Below are 20,229 nucleotides of genomic sequence, written 5' to 3'. Positions count from 1 at the left end.
CTTTCACTTTCTCCAATACTTGCAGAATTGTCTTCCTTTAATATCTGTCTGTCACTTTCTTCATCTACTTTCTCAATAGTGCTGAGCATATTAGAAGCATTATCTGTCACATTACATAGAATCTGTTCCTTTTTAATTTCAAAATCTTCTAGATCATCCTCCACTAACTTCTGAAGATAGTCACTGGTGTGATGTACCTGGGTATCCTTTACTCCTAAGGTTTGCGGTATTATTTTATAATTTTCATCAACAAAACATTATTAGCAAAATAATTGACTCTGACGTATGCATGCATCCATTTTTATAAAGACAAAATGTCCCTTCAGACCTTTTCGTAATTCTTCCTTTTTACATTTGGCCTCTTCAATTTTAAGTTTCCTTATACTTTCACTTTCCAGAGAAACACCAAGTTTTTTTTTAGCAATTCCTCTGTTTAGGCCTAAATAGGCTGGCTGTGAAAAGAAGGATAGTGGTACACTATTTTTTACTACTATTTCAATAATGTGGTTTTTGATTTTTTTCTGGTGTCATTGTTATGGTAACTTTGTCAGATATAAAGAATCTTCTTAGTTGTGTTTGGTCTCCAGTAGATTTCTGAACATCTTTTATCCCAGAAGTTGATTGAATTTTTTTCATTGATATCTTACTCATTCACAACTTCTAACACTTTAGGATGAAAACGCTGCAAGTGTGCTTTCAAATTTGATGCTTTTGTAGGTGCATTTTTGTTACACCCACTGAAACTGCTAATTTTTGCATCACATTGTTTTTCACCATCATCTTCAAGAATACATTGGCACACATATTGTTTCCCATCACTTGATAAAGTAAAGTTATCACTTTATTGTGTTTGTTGACAGACTTTTTGCCACTGTGAATTGGGTGCCGCTTTCACTAAAATATAAAATATGTCATACTAACTAGCATATTCTTTGATTTAAAAAACATACACATAGCCCTGCACTATTGCAAACATACATACAACATGACACTATACACACAAAAAAGCTATAGCCCTGCACTAAACTTAGACATAATTTGTCCTATACAGAAAAACATGCACAAACATATTTACTATATACACAACACAGAGCCCTACATTGTACCCAGAAACATACACACAATATGCGCTATACACAAACATTCATACATTTCTGCACCATACACACAAACATACACATAGCCCTGCAGTTTTATCTAGAAACATGCACCCAGCCTTCCATCATTGTACACACAAGCAGTCATGCAGTTTTAAAATAAACATGAACACTTACAGTTGAATCCAAAAAGCTGTTCTTCTCAGCTATTTTAGCAGACAGAGCAGATGCTGCTGCCTTTTTCTTTGTTTGCTGATCTTTTGCTGAATACAGGGCAGTGGGAGGCTACAGGGCAAGGGGGGTCACCTAACTAACTTCCTAGTATTAGGTGGTGTGCAAAATAATGTTAACGTTCTGCCCTGGATGGGAACATATATGGAGAGTGGAGACAGGACAGGGCACATCAGGCCATAGCACTCGCCTACACCTATATCATTACACTTGTTTACACTCAAATGAATTTGTTAAACACTACAGTACACATTTTATGTGAAATAAAATGATACACTTTTTGTAATGTACATACTCCAGATTACAATAATGTGAATGTCAAGTTGTATAATAGCTCAGCTGAACTTCACACTAGTAGAAATACAACTATGCACTGGGCTTTAGTCTTACATCAGAGAAGTACTTAACCTCCCTAGCGGTTCATTTCTTTCTGGATTTATATGTCGAAAAGCGGTACATTTTTTTCATGAAAAACGTTTTTCATTGTAGGTCTGTAATTCTTAGGCATAACTCACCAGAATATGTCCAAACAAGAATCTTAGTAAAAAAAAATTTGAAACACAAAATCATGTCATAATAATAATTATTAAATTTATTAATAAACTTTAAATAAAAAACGCAAAAAATCTGAGGTTTTTATGATTTTTCTCATAAACTAATAAACAACTATTAAACATTCCGGGTGTGATATATTTGGAAACAAGGGACAGCACAGAGTCCAACATCACAATCGGGGCAGTAGAACCGGGTTTCCTTTCTTTTTTTTCTCCCGGTGTCATCACGCTTAGTGCAACACACCACGCACATCCTCGTTGGTGCTTCTTTTCATGCGCTTGGTGGTATGTGGTCCATAAAGTGGCGACCAGTCAGACGTTCTGGGTTCACCACCGTGGTAGCACCGCATCCAACTCCATCCGTTTCTGTTTGATATTTTAGACATATGGCCTCACAAATTTGCCAGATAAAATAGTGGTGAAGTACAGGCCTGTCATTCTTTGCTTTGAAAAGAATGAAAGCATTCCAAAGACATTGTTCTACCAGATGCCTAAACATTTTTTATAATATTTTCTCTGTTGTTTTCTAACAGCAGGATAAAAAGTCATTGCCTGGTCAGCTCTGTCAACACCCCCCATGGTACTGTTGTAGTCCAGAACAACCTGTGGTTTGAAAATGTCTTTACCTCCTCTTGACCTAGCCATAGCAGTGGCAGCGTTGTGTACAGTGCTCAAAAGGCACACATCTTTTTTGTCATGCCATCCCAGGGCCATCATTTTTCCTTTTTGCCAAGGCAACTATTTCTCCAGTTTTCAGCTTTTGTTTGCTAAACATGGGTGGCATTTTTCGCCGATTAGCTCTAACGGTGCCATAGGCATCAGTTTTATGCTTGATCAGGAACTCAAATAATTCAGGAGAGCTGTAAAAAATTATCGGTGGTAACACAATATCCTTGTTTCAGCAATGGCTCCATTAGTGACAGCACCGATGATGTTCCCACTCCATAGCTGCTGAATCTGGGACTAAATTTTGTGCCTCTCCCAGTGTAAATGAGGGTGTTCCATACGTACCTTGTTGCTGATTCACATAGCATGAATGACTTGACTCCAAATCTGGCCGTCTTAGATGCAATATTTTGGATCCAGCTGAGCCTCCCCTTGTAGGCCATTAGACTTTTGTCTATGCTTACTTCTCTTTGAGCGACATAGCTGTCTCTGAAGTGCTCCAACAATATCTGATACAACTCCCAGATTTTTTCAGCTTGGGCGCAGGATGTGTGGTCTCATCAAATGTTTTATTATTTGAAAAATGTAGAGACTTCATTATTAGGCAAAAACGGTACCCAGACATGACTGTTCCAAAAAAAGGGGTAGCGATCAGCCTATTAGTGGACCAATACCACTTCTGCAGGGGCTTCCCCACCACTCCCTGCAGAATAATTAGGCCAAGAAACGGGTTCCCATTTTCTGGTCCTGGAAAACCTGCTGGATGTGGCAGCTAACTGTTGCTCAGCGTATCTGTTGTTTCCTCAACAATTTTTTGTATGGCTTTGTCATTCAGAAAAAGCTCCAAGTACACCAGGGGGTTGTGCTCCACCTCTACTTTCAGACCAGGCTCCCCAGTGAATGGGAATCTTGGGGGCAATGGCTGAGGCTGACTGATATCAATAGAGCACCAGATGCGGATGTCACTAACCTCAGTGTCCGAATTGCTGTCACTTTTTGTGTCCGATGACAGATTTCAAGAGTAATCACTGTCGCTTGACTCTACTTGCGATTCCAAGTCGCTCTCGCTGTCTGCAAGTTGTTCATATGCAGCTTGACTTGAGAGACGCCTTTTGGATGCCATGGGAGGTCAGGGCTGGCAGCAGGCAAAAACGTCAGAATCCAGGCAGAGGTCAGGGCAGGCGGCAGGCAGAGATGTCAGAATCCAGGCAGGGGTCAGGGCAGGCGGCAGGCAGAGATGTCAGAATCCAGGCAGAGGTCAGGGCAGGCGGCAGACAGAGAATCAAATGTATTGGCAGGTAGGCAGTGCACTGTAACAGTGTATCTCTCACTCCAACGGTCAGAAAGATACTGGCTACTTTGTATTGGATTCAATACAGTTATTTGTATTGAATCCAAAACAAAAAATTTGAATTTCCCGCTGGCCACGCCCACCGGAAATACCCGCACGGACATCACCGGGAACTCCTCCGGTGACTCATCAGTACAGAGACGCTGTTGCAGGGGGAAGACAGGAAGAGAGAATCCTTCAGGAAGATGTGATCGCTGAACCAGAACAGAGGAGGACAAGGTAAGGCTTTATTTATCATTATTAACGCTTTACCTACCCCGAGTGTGACTCTGGGTTACCACTTTTAGCAAGTTTTTTCTACCCCGAGTCACACCTGGGGTTACCGCTAGGGAGGTTAAATACCTAAATATGACTATTGTTTGTGAAATGGGACATCTAAACTTTTTTTAAATTTATCAGGAGTCAAAGTCGGAACATTTTTATCAAAATTGTCAAAATTGACTCTGACTCCACAGCCCTGAATTTTTTGTGTATTTTTTTTTTTTATTAATAATACGCACAATTGTATTATTACACTTTTATTTTTGTTGTGTACATAGGCAAAAAGTATTTTCTCTACCGAAAAAAAAAGTCACAGAAAATGTTTGATGGACAGGATGACCCGCGTAGGGAGTACTTGCTGCAACTTTCCCTCAGAGAGCACCCATCTGCAAAGAAGCTAAGACAGGTATGGAAATGATAAATAATTGTGTAATGAGAATACTTAATTTCAGCAAGATACAATCGGGAATGCATGGACGGAGAGTGGGCTCCATTAACCTTTCTGATCTGCCTGCTAGCACAGGGTTGATATCTGACACGTGTATGGGAAATATATATATATATATTTGCAGATAGTGTCCTGGCCGAGATTCGAACCTGGGACCTAGCGCTGTAAAGGCAAGAGTGCTACCTTGAGCCACCATGGTGCCCGTGTTTGAATGTGCTTGGTGGGAAAAGGTTATCAGAACGCAGGCTCAAAAAGGAGTTTGCCACACCACTTAATAATACAAGTTAAGCTTTTCACCCTATTTGCATCTTAGAGCTTCTGATTTCCTCTAGTCCTTTTCATCCACTTTCTGTCTACTTACCCAAAAACAGCACTCATCGAAATCCTGGTAATGTTGACTATTCTAATTACGTTTCCAATGCTGTAATTTTTGATGGGGATGAATTTGAGTTTAGAGTCTGTTTTAAAAACACATAATAAAATGCAAGTTGAGCCAATTTGGAGGTCTATAAAGGAGACAATCAGACATTCACTGAATAATTTCCCGGTGGAGAATCTTCTGGTCCATGTGTTTTAATGGAGGGAATTGATACCATTGAAATTTTGGAATTGATTTTGGAGCATGAAAACTGACAGGAAGTGGCTGCGGGAATTTAACGACACTGAGCTACATCAAATGAAAAATGGTTAAAATTATTTTTTTTTTTTGAATGGCAATTGTTTAAGATACACAGTGTTTTATCAGTCTCAGTGGAAAGCTGATCTAGCTCATTGAGAGATAGTCATGTTTTTATATTAAAGAAGTGCTGACAGTCAGATCTCTTGTCTGACACTACAGGTATTTATGACACATTTTAGGTAGATGTTTAACCTTGTTAAATATGCATGACTCCTTTTCTTCTATAAAATAAAAAGAATTCTTGTTGATGATTTGTGTTTTCAGCATCTTTCAGGGATCACTCCCCAGGATATAAGCAGTGATGCCATCCAACTACTGGCTAATCTAGCTAAAATAATCCGATCTAAGAAGGTTTTAGATATGGGTAAGGACACATGCAACATTGTGAGAAAAAAAAATATATATAAAAAAAATCAAATTTATGGCATATTGATGCAAAGATGCAGATTTATGGAGGTTGGGATTCTTTATACAATATGTAAGATGTCCTTACTTCATGTGCCAATAGATTATGTAAACAATAGTTTGGATTTCGCATTATTGGGTAATTCAGGTGAATATACACACAATATAATAAGTAAATGGGTGTGCTTTAGTAAATCAGCCCCGTTTTTTAAATATGTCTGTCCTAGTTTGTTTATCTAATTTGTATGAACTGCTTTTACATGATCCCTTATGTGATTTCCTTCATTGGTATCACCTACCTTGATACCAGTACTGATAACCATTTGTCTGATAAGCTTGTTTAACACCGTAAATCATTTTGGTTAAATATCACATTATTTAGATCACAATGGGCCTCCATTACATGTTACATCATTTGGTCTGTTTCACCACTTCCCTTCGTTACCTTGATCCTACTGTGTATAGCCATAGTCTGTGATAGTATACATACCTTTTGTCCAATCTCCCGTGTTGTAATATTATTCTCTTCTACCCCCTCTTTATTAAACAAAAACCCATTATACCTTGCTGTAGATAATAGCATTGATTTTGTTGGAATTAGATTTCCTCTTTACTCTTGCACATCCTATGTTGGTGCTGCACAACTTCAGCGTTCATATAGCTCCAACAAGGTCATGACTTTGTGACTTATCATTATCATGCCAGCAAAAATTTTTAGAATACCAGTAAAGGCTGAAGGAAATCCAGAAAACATGACTAGCTGGAAGTACATGAAGACCAGAGTTAGGTGCATAAATCTGAAATCTGTGCCCCCCCCCTCAAACAAAAGGCCAGCAGAGGACAAGGAACTAATCATCAGTGTTGCCTGTAGTCTTTTTGAAGCTGATCTTTTCCCCATTACTGACTTACCATGCAATGTTCTGCACTGCGCTGCCCTTTGAAGATATAACGGGACTTTTTTTCTCCATGTCAGAACCTGCAGCAAGGAGAACAGTAGCGGCAGCACCACATTTCCCTCAATTTCCAGAAATTAGCAGTCAAATCCAACATTGCCTTACATCCCCCACTGTTGTATACCGAGAAGTGCTCTGCTATTTTACCGGTGGAATTCTAGACAAAAAGTCAGGGTTTTGCTAACGCTCATTAAATATATTTTTGATATTCCTATAACATAGTACTTTTTTATTTTTTGAGTTCAGTTCTGTTTAAGAAACATTGACATATGCTATTCATCCTTTTCTCCCCACCGTAGATGTTCACATTTACCTAATGTATTTCTAATATAAAAGTACATTTAATGTTTATCTCTGCTTACGAGCTCTTTCGTTTGTTTTTTTAAGGTTGGAGCTATGGTTACAATCCTCTGATCATGGCCTTGATTCTGCCTCCTGATGGAAAGCTTATTGCAAATCTGCGAGACACAGAGGATATCAGCTGTGCAAAGGAATATTGGAGTGAGGTACTAAATATCGGTCAAATGTTTAAGGTTCACCTATTTATCTATGAGTTCTCAGCCTTCTGTTTTCCTTCTTGTTACTTCTGAATAGCTTTCCACACAGAACAGGTTTCCCGATTTCAGCTATAATGTGTTAATCATCTGCCCTTTTTTTTTAAACATTGATTTTTAATGCCTGAGCTTCTGAAAGAACAGAACTACGTTTAATAAAGGGTTTTGTTCATAAAAACTGTAAAAAGATAATAAGAATAAAAAGGAATTAGAGTTAACACAAATTTATCAAAATCTTTTTGAAAAATATAAAGAAAAATTCTGATTGGTTGTTATCCTCCTTCCTCTGTGATTTCAATATGCCCAAATGAAATGGTGGTTGTGATATATTCTGCATATATATTCTTATTGTGCTCAAGCTTTTATGTGAATCTGAAACATTAAATATTATTTTATATAAATATTTATTATACACAACAGATGGAATTCAAATTTACAAACTTAACAGCTGAAACTCAGATTATACAGACAGCCGAAATGACTCCCTCTGCCAGCCTTGTTTTGGAGGAATCTTTAGAAATCTGTAGAAAATAGACAGAGACATTCATAAACCTATTACTGTACTTTCTGTTTGAAAATCCCAGGAATATCTGCAGTACCCATGTTTTAAAATGTATATGGGTACATAAAGATGTGATATAAATAATAATTTACAAAATCTAGTTTGAAAACTTCCTAAATCCTATTAAAAATAATATATATATATATATATATATATATATATATAATATATTTATTTATAAATAAAATTGTCCCTTGGTCACGTTTCTTTTTCATCTGTTTCCCTTGCAATTTCTAGTATGTAACTATTCCTGTGTGTTTTTTTTTTTGTTTTTTTTTTTTAAGGCCGGTGTGGAAAGTAAAATTGATGTTAAAGTACAATCTGAAGAGCAGACTCTGGGTAATTATTTTACTAGGATGACAAAATGGTATTGTTATTCTTCTGATTATTTTAAGTGATACATTGGTAATGTAAGTACAAAAGTTCAAGAATACTAAAGGGTTTATTGTATCCGTTGGAATGTTTCCCAGAGAACGATTGATAACTGCTATTGTTTGAAATGAGAGTATTTAAGATAACTATTTACCATTGTCTGAAAGTTAAATTTATAATCTGAACAGTTAACTGAAAAAAAAAAGAAGACATGGAAATGAAAAAGCGTTCTGTAAGGATTTTCCCACCTCTACCCCAATCCTCGCCCCTATCCTATCCTCTATTACATTGGTCTATTACAGGTCGCAGACCACTAACTGTACGGACCCTGAACCGCGCATGTGCGGGGAGCCGTGTGTCATTCAAAGGGGAAGAAACTTCCCCCCAGAGTGATATCACTCTGAACCTGCCCACTCTCCCATCGCAGGTCTGAGCCAGTTGTGTTCAGAGAGACAACCCGCCCACCTCCCTGAGCCTGCGTTGTCTCCGGGAGACACGGTCTGCAGCTCTTGCGGGTGCGCCCCCTTAAGCTGGGTCTTTCTCTGGACCCCGCTGGTGGGTGCACTGGCCAAAGCCACGGCCCACCTGTCAGACGGCCACGGCCTGGGGACCTCTGCTCCATTAAAAGACTCATTGGAGATTTTTTTGAATTACAAAAGAGAAGGGTAATATTGTAGCATCCGAATCTGACACATTATTTTTCGTTCTACTGCTGATAGGGGAAACAGGAAGTATTTGGTTCCCTTGAAGTGGAAGTTCTACTTTTAGATTTGCAGAAAGGAAAAGGCGTTGTCCCTTCTGCAATAATGTGACTTTCTCTTGTGTATGCCAGCCAATTTAGATGGCTGAAAATCACCCAGAAAAGGAAGAATCCAAGAAAGATATGGACTGGTTAGTTTATCAGGTTTTGTTCTGCTTTAAAGAATCTTTGGCTTTACTGTCCAACTAATTCTAGTTATTCAGGGGTGCAAGTAAGATTGAACTGTTTTTTTAATGACCACCTGTCTATTTCTGTAACTAGATCAAAATGTTCATACCCTATTCATGGTCCATGGTTTTTAAATAAATGTTATTACCTTGCCCATTCAGTGTGACATTGTCTGTGTAAAGCTGCTCCCCATCCAACCTTATTATACTCCCCTCTCTATTACTCCTCCATCACTTATGTGGCCACTGAACCAAAGAATCTGATACTTGCAGGTATGGGGATGCAGGTGACCACCTCTCATAATGCAATGCTCAGCGGACCCCTTCATTGTTACATTACAGATTCGGGTGACGTTCCTGTTTCTTTTCAACACTAGTTGACACAGGATATTTTTGTTGTGGCTGCAACAGAGAAAGGCCACATAGTATATATCGAGTATAACATGATCTGAATGGAGGGCATTTCTTACACTGAACATATTAATCTTTGTTCTGATTAAGTTTTCTCTAAATTCAAAAGTAAACTACTGGTTGGTTACCCAGTAGTATGCTTTAAAATGTAGCTGTTATATAGTCAGCAAAGTCATGCAGAATTTTATAGCAGTCACAGTAAAATATGATTGTCACATAAATGTTTTATGAGAATGTTGTCTCCTTGCCATTTTATGAGCACTTCCTTATTCAGATATTACTGGTTTGGGATGGATCCTAAAAGATTAGGGTCAAACAGGTTTCTCTAGGTAAAGAATGTATAGATCAGTATATAAAAGTTGTGTTTAATAGTCTCAGTGCGTAAAATGAATGTTTTGTATCTAGATGACCTGCTATCAACTGGACAAGCTGGTACATATGACTTAATTTCCATAAATTTGGCTCAACAACTGAATTGCAGGAAATGCTATGAAAAATGTCTGCGGCTATTGAGAAGTGGTGGAATCCTGGCCATTGATGGGGTAGGGTAAAGTAACAGCTCTGCAACAGTACAAATTATAACTTCGAATAATAATAATCCCAGGAGATAGCGGAACATCAACTTTTTAACATCCATCTTTTTTGTACCAGTTAATTATTAGAAAACAGGGAAGGTCACTTTGTGTGATTTAACTAAAAGCTTGGGTTAACAACGTGGCACATAATTGTGGCATATTTTGCTGAGCACTTTCTAAGTCAAGTTGCAGAATTTCCAAAAAATTTCCAAAGAATTTGTAGTTTCAAAACCAACTGTAGGACCAGAATTGTGGTCTTTCACCATGGGGGGGGGGGGTGTTAGATGTATGCAGGAGAACAATGACAGCCACAGTTGAAAGTAGAACGGTGGCGTAATGGGCAAGTGTTAGTGAGGCATTTGATATGGCAATAGCATAGACTACCTTAGGTAACACTATTGCACAGATTGGTGTCATGGCAGCTGCAGTGAAGGGCTTTCCTAGTTTTTGTTGCTGCAGGTGTGAAATTCAAGCAAGGCAACGCCTGATAAACAAATGGTGGTGTCCTGTGTACTTATTAGTGCCCTGCATTTCTTCTCCTGTATTGGGCCATTAAAGCTCACCAGTGAAGCTGAGTGATCCAGCAAACTTGAAATGGATCTGGTCCAGGATTCAAAACATTTGCTAGCAAATGATTTTAAAGAAATCTATTCCTGGTTTGTTGGATCACCCAGCTTCACTGATGAAAGTGTATCCTCTCGAGCCTTGGAGAGTTTTAATAAATCAGGCCCATTGTTTCACAATATCTTTTTTTGACAGAGGTCCATGTTTCCTTTTTAGCTCTACAGAAACAGGGGTAGGTTGTTTGAATATTGATTTCCTACTTCAGAAAAAGGCCATATATTTTGCACAATTATCATTTGTCCTACTGTGGTAGTTAAAGTGGATCTAAGCTAAAAAAAAATGTTACTTTACATAAAAGATTAGACAACCCTTTTATATAAAGTAAAATGTGATTATTTTTTTTAAGTGCCACACTGTTTTTCTCTACTTAAAAAAGGGGTGCAGCACCTCCCCCTTCTGTCTTGATTGCCACTGCAATGGGAGGAAAAGAAATACAGTGAGATCGGCACTCTTTTTTTCTTTCCCCCGGATCTGCGGGATTAAATGTAAGTTTGTTTTTTTATTTAATTTAATTTAGTTTTGATTTAAAATGGTGCACTGCCTATAGCTCACTAACTACTGATGAACTCAAGAAATCCTTAATAAATAACTTCACATTTTTTCTTCCATCCAACACCAAGAACTGAAGATCTGTGTAAGAGCAGCTTATCTTGGGAACTTTTTTCTCCATTTTAATTGTATACAAATAACCTGACAAGCTGCCAAATACCAAAGAAGAAGAAACAAGTTGTGACAGCTCTCATAATTTCCATAGCTGTTCTCTGTACTGAATACTAGAAGACAAGTTTTATTCCAGGGAAGTAGATACATATCTTGGTAAAGTTCTGTGAAATATACCTCTATTTTAGAGACAACTGCTTCCTGAAAATGGTTTGTTTTTATAGGCTGCTTAGTCTCATACTTCAGCTGGTACAGACCAAGGCTGCGGTCTCAGTGCCTCTACCTCCCAGGACCAAAAGGTTACTTCCTTGGGTACTTACCTTAAGGGCCTATCTTCCCCCCTTGGAGGGGCTTTCTCCACATCTACAAACTGTCCTGGACTCTGTTCTTTCCCCCAGGTGTGTTTTACACACACATATGTTCTATCTTCAAAGAATATATACTTACAAGTACTGTGCTCACTCCTGCCTAACGTAACGTCACCCCTGAAGATGCCTAAGGTTTGGCGAAATGCTTCCGGAATTTGACTTACACATGTGACTTACGCATGTGAGCAAGCGACTTACGCATGCAACATTAATAATATGTTATATATTCCTGTCAGTTCATTGTCTAGTGCCCTTGAAGGACCTATACAGCAATGATCTGGACCTGTATCTCCAGTCATTGCGAAACTGAATATTGCACTGCACAATACTTGTGATATGTAATATGAGAAAAAATCATTAATACAATCCTAATTTTTGTCACAAAAACCCTTCTCTTTGTTTTGTGTTCCTATTTATAGAAAGACATTTGTTTGTAAAGGCATTTGATGCAGATTTTCAGTGTTGGTTCCTTTGCTTTAAAATCACCCAACCATATTATAGAGTCCCTTTCAATTTTTGTATATAAACTGGAAAGAAAAGGGGAAAGATAGGAACAGTTATGGTTATATTAGCAGAAGGAGGCGTAGTCTGCTTTAATTAAGTGGGAATACTTACAAATTGTGTGAAAAATTAAAGTTCATTAAAGTTCATAATTTCTTAGACCTGCCGCAGTGACTGTAGAAAAATAAATAATAAATTAGTTGTTGTGAATGTAAATTAAAAATGGATGCCAAATATAAAGCAGGCACTATATGTCTCTTTTGACTTTTATAGTCATTGTATTGGTGGCTTTACTGATTACGAGTTAACAGCTGTTACATACTTATCTTATAATATCATAGAATCTATTTTTTTTTAGGATTCACCTATCTACATCCTGTGATCCTTTCCTCTAAAGTATCATCTGAATATAGATCACACGGCTTCTATTATCTACAAGTTATGTACGGGTATGCCATCTAGTGGCTGCTGTGCTCACTGTGCCAGGTCTAAGAAAATTTGAACTTTAATTATTGAACTTTAATTATTCACACCCACAAGCACTCCCACCTAATTAAATCAGACTACTTCTCCTTCTGCTATTATAACCATAATTGTTCCTATTCTATCATTTTACTCATCAGATCCGTCACATTAATCCATAAGAATCAGTGAGTCCCCTTAGATCTATATACATCAAGTCTGAGACCCAAGTAAGATCTTTTACCCCCTATTTACCTAATAATTTTTTCCTTATGACATTATCATTCTTACCTTATGGTATTTCCTACATACATTTTTCCCTTTGTCAGAGCATTCCAGCGATTTCATGATTGGCACATCCATCTTGACTGTACTAAAGTAAGCACATGTCTCTTTATTACCTCTAGCGATTTTCTGAACGTCACAAAAGTTGTTGCACTTCAATATGTACACTAATATGATATATGTATTCTTTTATCTTCTTTGTAATGTTACTCAAACCAGTCATTATTGCAGTTTTAGGTTCTCTATTATCCCCTGAGGAAGCCTATTGGGGCAAAACGTGTCGGGTTGAGACCCCGCTTTTTGACTCATTACCTATACGCAAGTTTGTGACTTTTTAGTCAGTTGTACAGTATGGAAAAATGACACCTTTGCTATCCTATAGCTTTGTTTTATTTTTATAAACTGTTTTAAAATTTTTTTTTGTATACTAATAAAAATTGTAATTGATTTTTTACATTACTACTTTCTTTGTAACGTCAAAAATAGCCTATCTTTCCCATTTTCTTTCTGATTTATTAAGTTTCGTCCAATTTGTGGACGATAAACGCTTTGGCACTTATCCAATTAATTGGGAAAATATTACTGTATTAAATGGACGGTTAGCTACATTTAATGCATAATTATTTTGTATATACTCAAGTATAAACTGAAATTCTTTTGACCTGAAAAAACCATTGCAAAGAGAGTTTGAAGATATTTTACATGAAGACAAAGCACCATTCACTGGTGGCCGACAATATTGCAGAAAAGGTAATTTAGGAGCAAGTGAAACACATATAATATGTATGCCTATTAAACCATACAGTACAGTACTTGAGCAGCCATATTTCTGAGGGAGAAAAAAAGGTATAACTTACAAGAACCTGCAATCCTGACCAGAAGCACTATAAAAGCCATCCTCAGTTTGCTGCTGGTGATCATGTGTAAATTATTTGAAATATTGATTGTCACATCACATTTTTTCTGTAAATCTGTATTAAAGTCTTTTCTATTATCTGGCAGGTTTTGTGCAGTGGAGCCATCCTGAGAATGAGCCCCAAGGCTGAAAGTGTGCAGGAAATGCATCACCTGAATAAAGCCATCCTAAGGGACGCTCGTATATATCTAAGTATTCTACCTCTCGCTGATGGACTGATGTTATGTTTTAAACTTTGATCCAAAGCTTGTTTTTTATCACATCCATCTAGATACTGTATATGCTTTTCTATATTTACAACATGAAATGCATAATGCTGTACCAGTCACCCCAGCACCCCACCAGTGTTATTAGCAGTCATTATAAACTAAGCAATAATAAAGCACCAAGAAGAACCATAGCCAGCATGATTGGAAATGCATGTCAGGTGGTGCAAGAAAATAGCACATGGGGGCTGATTTCATCAAGTCAGGTTTAAAGAATTCAGATCTCATTAACAGTTATTTAATTGGTTATTTCTTATATCTATTACCATTATGACAAATGCTTTTTCTTATGAACTTCTTATGGAAAACCTTGAACAGATCCCTCTCTGACTTTTGCTTCTATTTGGATCTTTGTTATGGTGATTACCCCTCACTTACCTGCAGGTTGGTACTTACCAATATACAGAAACTATTCTGAATTTTTTAAATGGGGGGGAGACAAAGCCTACAAAAAGGACAATTAATTCAGTGACTGCATCTGAGTACTGGTAAGCTGCATGTATTAAGTTTTAGGATTAAATACACTTGGGGCTCTATTTATAAATCAGTAAATCTGATATGTGTATATATGTGTGTGTGTATATGTGTGTGTATATATATATATATATATATATATATATATATATATATATATATATATATATATATATATATATATATATATATATATATATACACACATCCTTTCAGTAATCTTTAATAGACACACAAATAAGCAATGAAACAATTTAAAATATAAATTTTTGCTTTTAACCAATTAGTATGACAAAATATTATGAATGTGGCAGCATTCCTGAAATGAGACTACTATGAGGTCCAGCCAGTTGTCATTTCCAGGCTTCATCTGTGCCTCTAGTACTGTCCTGTACCTTTATGTATTTTATGTTTTTGTCAAAAAAAAATGTGAATGATTGACTGCTGATTGTAAGCAAACAGTGTTTGCATTTTTTAGATATGAACCTTTTGCATGTTAATTTATTTGAAAATTTTATTATTGAGAAAGTAAAAAGTGAAAATAGCAGTTTTTTTAATAAAATGCTTTTAGCACCAATACGTTAACTTGGTTTTCTTTTTGTAACTGTTTTTACAGTGTTTTTAATGAATCTCGTCATCTCGCTGACAAACAATACTGTAAAACAAGGTATTTTCAATGTTGCTCTGGGGTTTCTGTAAGCAGTGGCAGATAGTTCCCAACTTAACATTTCTGTAGGAGGGAAAGGAGAAGGGCATGTGTACAATGACATCCTTTTTAGGAGGGGGCAGATTGTCTATTGTCCACCAATGTAGGGGAACATGTCTTACCATCAATGTAATGGGGAACTTCACCACTGACCTCAGGGTGCTAAGTAAGGGAACACTGATGATGACAAGGGATGATAGGTAATAGGTGCGCTAGATGGCAGAGAAAGCAATGAGAGGTAGACTGGGTGCTAGGAAAGCAGGAAAGTGCAAGGTCAGCGGTTCACAGTCGCTAAAAATGCAGTAGCAAGGTTCCTAGGTGACTGTGGGAAGCAACTACAGTGTAGAACAGTGGCAGGAGGTTGCACTGATACTAGCAGACATGCAGATTTAATGGCAGAGAAATACAATTTATCAAGCAAGTGCGCGTAAGCTCGTCGTGCATATATACGCGCCGATATACGAGGAGTATTTCCATGACACCATGTTCTAGTTCACTTGCCAGCCGGATTCCTGTCTTGATAAATGAGCAATAGGGGTCGAGAATATGCCAATTTAGGCGATTCGTTTGCAGCTGCGCTATATAGGAGGATCTGTTATACTCTGTTAATGGTGAGGTCATAGCATCTAATTAGCGCACACCTCCTCCCTGTTCTGTGCGCATCTACAGTCATTGACAGTGACACGAGTCATATGGGGGGACTATTTGTGATTTCAGAAAGTGACCCGAGTCGTAAGGGGGGACCATTAGTGATTTCTAAAAGTGATCCAAGGCTTATGGAGGAACATTAGTGATTTCAGAAAAGTGACCCGAGTCATAAGGGGGGACCATTAGTGATTTCGGAAAGTGACCCGAGTCGTAAGGGGGCCCATTAGTGATTTCTTTAACTGATCTGAGGCTTAAGGAGGAACATTAGTGATTTCGGAACGTGACCCAAGTCGTAAGGGGGACCATTAGTGATTTCAGAAAGTGACCCGACTCGTAAGGGGGACCATTAGTGATTTCAGAAAGTGACCCGACTCGTAAGGGCGGACCATTAGTGATTTCTGAAAGTGATCCAAGGCTTAAAGGAGAAACAGTGATTTCAGAAAAGTGAAGCGAATCGTAAGGGGGGACCATTAGTGATTACAGAAAGTGACCCGAGTCATAGGGGGGGACCATTAGTGATTTCAGAAAGTGACCCAAGTCGTAAGGGTGGACCATTACTGATTTCAGAAAGTGACCCGAGTCGTGAGGGGGACCATTAGTGATTTTTGAAAGTGACACGAGTCATAAGGGGTGACCATTAGTGATTTCAGAAAACTGACTCGAGTCGTAAGGGGGGACCAGTAGTGATTTCAGAAACTGACCCGAGTTGTAAGGGGGACCATTGGAGATTTTGAAAGTGATCCAAGGCTTAAGGAGGAAAATGAGTAAAGTGACCCGAGTCGAAAGGGGGGACCATTAGTGATTTCGTAAAGTGCCCCGAGTCATAAGGGGGACCATTAGTTATTTCAGAAAGTGACCCGAGTCGTAAGAGGGACCATTAAGGATTTCAGAAAGTGACCGGAGTCGTAAGGGGGGACCATTGTCGTAAGGGGGGACCATTAGTGATTTCAGAAAGTGACCTGAGTCATAAGAGGGGACCATTAGTGATTTCGGAAAGTGACCCGAGTCATAAGGGGGGACCATTAGTGAGGGGGACCATTAGTGATTTCAGAAATCGTCCCGATTCGTAAGGGGGACCATTAGTGATTTTGGAAAGTGACCTGGGGTGTGGGGGGGACCATTAGTGATTTTGGAAAGTGACCTGGGTTGTAATTGGGGCCATTTGACACGAGTCATAAGGGGGGACCCTTAGTGATTTCTGAAAGTGATCCAAGGCTTAAGGAGAAACATTAGTGATTTCAGAAAAGTAACCTGAGTCGTAAGAGGGGACCATTAGTGATTTCAGAAAGTGACCCAAGTCATAAGGGGGGACCATTAGTGAAGGGGATCATTAGTGATTTCAGAAATCGTCCCGATTCGTAAGGGGGGACCATTAGTGATTTTGGAAAGTGACCTGGGGTGTGGGGGGGACCATTAGTAATTTTGGAAAGTGACCTGGGGTGTGGGGGGGACCATTAGTGATTTTGGAAAGTGACCTGGGTTGTAAGAGGGGACCATTAGTGATTTTGGAAAGTGACCCTAGTCATAAGGGGGGACCATTAGTGATTTCTGAAAGTGATCTGAGCCTTAAGAAGGAACATTAGTTATTTCAAAAAAGTGACCCGATTCGTAAGGGGGGACCATTAGTGATTTTAGAAAGTGACCTGGGGTGTGGGGGGGGAGCATTAGTGATTTCGGAAATAAACCAGAGTCATAAGGCGGGACAATTAGTGATTTCAGAAAGTGACCCAAGTCGTGAGGGGGACCATTAGTGATTTTTGAAAGTGACACGAGTCCTAAGGGGGGACCATTAGTGATTTCAGAAAGTGACATCAGTCGTAGGGAGGGACCATTAGTGATTTTGGAAAGTGACCTGGGTTGTAAGGGGGGACCATTATTGATTTTGGAAAGTGACCGGAGTCATAAGGGGGACTATTAGTGATTTCAGAAAGTGATCTGAGTTCTAAGGGGGGACCTATATTTGATTTCTGAAAGTGATCCAAGGGTTAAGGAGAATCATTAGTGATTTCAGGAAAAGGACCCAAGTCGTAAGGGGGGACCATTAGTGATTTTAGAAAGTGATCTGAGCCCCAAAGAGGAACATTAGTGATTTCAGAAAAGTGACCCGGGTCGTAAGGGGGGACCAGTAGTGATTTCAGAAAGTGATCCGAGTTGTAAGGGGGGACCATTAGTGATTTTGGAAAGTGACCTGGGTTGTAAGGGGGGGGCCATTAGTGATTTCGAAAAGTAACCGGAGTCATAAGGGGGACCATTAGAGATTTCAGAAAGTGACCCGAGTCGTGAGGGGGACCATTAGTGATTTTTGAAAGTGACACGAGTCGTGAGGGGGACCGTTAGTGATTTCAGAAATTGTCCCGTTTCTTAAGGGGGGTCCATTAGTGATTTTGGAAAGTGGGCTAGGGTGTGGGGAGGAACATTAGTGATTTCAGAAAAGTGTCCCGATTCGTAAGGGGGGACCATTAGTGATTTTGGAAAGTGACCGGGGGGACCATTAGTGATCTCGGAGAGTGACCGGAGTCATAAGGGGGGACCTAGGGTGTGGGGGGAACCATTAGTGATTTCTGAAAGTGATCTGAGCCTTACGGAGGAACATTAGTGATTTCAGAAAAGTGACCCAATTCATGAGGGGGGACCATTAGTGATTTTGGAAAGTGACCTGGGGTGTGGGGGGACCATTAGTGATTTTGGAAAGTGACCTGGGTTGTAAGAAGGGACAATTAGTGATTTCGGAAATTGACCCGAGTCATAAGGGGGGACCAATAGTGATTTTTGAAAGTGACACGAGTCGTAAGGGGGGACCATTAGTGATTTTGGAAAGTGACCTGGGTTGTAAATGGGGCCATTAGTGATTTCGGAAAGTGACCCGAGTCGTAAGGGGGGACCATTATTGATTTCAGAAAGTGACCCGAATCGTGAGGGGGACCATTAGTGATTTTTTGAATGTGACACGAGTCATAAGGGGGGACCATTAGTGATTCCTGAAAGTGATCCAAGGCCTAAGGAGAAACATTAGTGATTTCAGAAAAGTGACCCGAGTCATAAGGGGGGACCATTAGTGATTTCNNNNACCATTAGTGATTTCGAAAAGTGACCTGGGTTGTAACAGGGACCATTAGTGATTTCGAAAGTGATCCAAGGGTTAAGGAGAAACATTACTGATTTCAGAGGAAGGACCCGAGTCGTAAGGGGGGACCATTAGTGATTTTGGAAAGTGATCTGAGCCCTAAAGAGGAACATTAGTGATTTCAGAAAAGTGACCCGAGTCGTAAGGGGGGACCAGTAGTCATTTCAGAAAGTGACCCGAGTCGTGAGGGGGACCATTAGTGATTTTTGAAAGTGACCCGAGTCGTAAGGGGGGACCATTAGTGATTTTAGAAATTGACCCAATTCGTAAGCGGAGACCATTAGTGATTTTGAAAAGTGACCTGGGGTGTGGGGGGGACCATTAGTGATTTCTGAAAGTGATCTGAGCCTTAAGGAGGAACATGAGTGATTTCAGAAACGTGACCCGATTTGTAAGGGGGGACAATTAGTGATTTCGGAAAGTGACCCGAGTCATAAGGGGGGACCATTAGTGATTTCTGAAAGTGATCTGAGCCTTAAGGAGGAACATTAGTTATGTAAGAAAAGTGACCCGATTCGTAAGGGGGGACCATTAGTGATTTNNNAGGGAGAACCATTAGTGATTTCGGAATGTGACCCGAGTCATCAGGGGGGACCATTAGTGATTTCTGAAAGTGATCTGAGGCTTAAGGAGGAAAATGAGTGATTTCAGAAAGTGACCCGAGTCGTAAGGGAGAACCACTAGTGATTTCGGAATGTGACCCGAGTCATCAGGGGGGACCATTAGTGATTTCTGAAAGTGATCTGAGCCCTAAAGAGGAACATTAGTCATTTCAGAAAAGTGACCCGAGTCGTAAGGGGGGACCAGTAGTGATTTCAGAAACTGATCCGAGTTGTAGGGGGGGACCATTAGTGATTTTTGAAAGTGACACGAGTCGTAAGGGGGGACCATTAGTGATTTCAGAAATTGTCCCGATTCGTAAGGGGAGTCCATTAGTGATTTTGGAACGTGACCTAGGGTGTGGGGGGAACCATTAGTGATTTCTGAAAGTGATCTGAGCCTTACGGAGGAACATTAGTGATTTCAGAAAAGTGACCCAATTCATAAGGGGGGACCATTAGTGATTTTGGAAAGTGACCTGGGGTGTGGGGGGACCATTAGTGATTTCAGAAAGTGACCGGAGTCGTAAGGAGGGACCATTAGTGATTT

At 39.3% G+C, this 20,229-nt stretch overlaps 1 protein-coding gene across 2 annotated transcripts; it reads left to right on the top strand.

Annotated features, from left to right (window-relative positions):
- Positions 1 to 4,438: 4,438 nt before the first annotated feature.
- COMTD1 (catechol-O-methyltransferase domain containing 1) lies at positions 4,439 to 14,702 on the top strand (the record flags this gene model as incomplete). Of its 2 annotated transcripts, XM_072423908.1 has the most annotated exon segments (7): positions 4,439 to 4,566; positions 5,552 to 5,651; positions 7,033 to 7,151; positions 8,046 to 8,100; positions 9,877 to 10,013; positions 11,047 to 11,155; positions 13,949 to 14,702. In XM_072423908.1, coding segments are annotated over 7 exon segments (692 nt in total), but the record flags the coding sequence as incomplete, so codon positions are not given.
- Between the last annotated feature and the right edge of the window lie 5,527 nt (positions 14,703 to 20,229).

Source organism: Pyxicephalus adspersus, chromosome 10 (genome assembly GCF_032062135.1).
Source record: "Pyxicephalus adspersus chromosome 10, UCB_Pads_2.0, whole genome shotgun sequence".
Classification (NCBI taxonomy): domain Eukaryota; kingdom Metazoa; phylum Chordata; class Amphibia; order Anura; family Pyxicephalidae; genus Pyxicephalus; species Pyxicephalus adspersus.
Note: the sequence above shows the minus strand (reverse complement) of the source record. Positions and strands in the feature narration are given on the sequence as shown.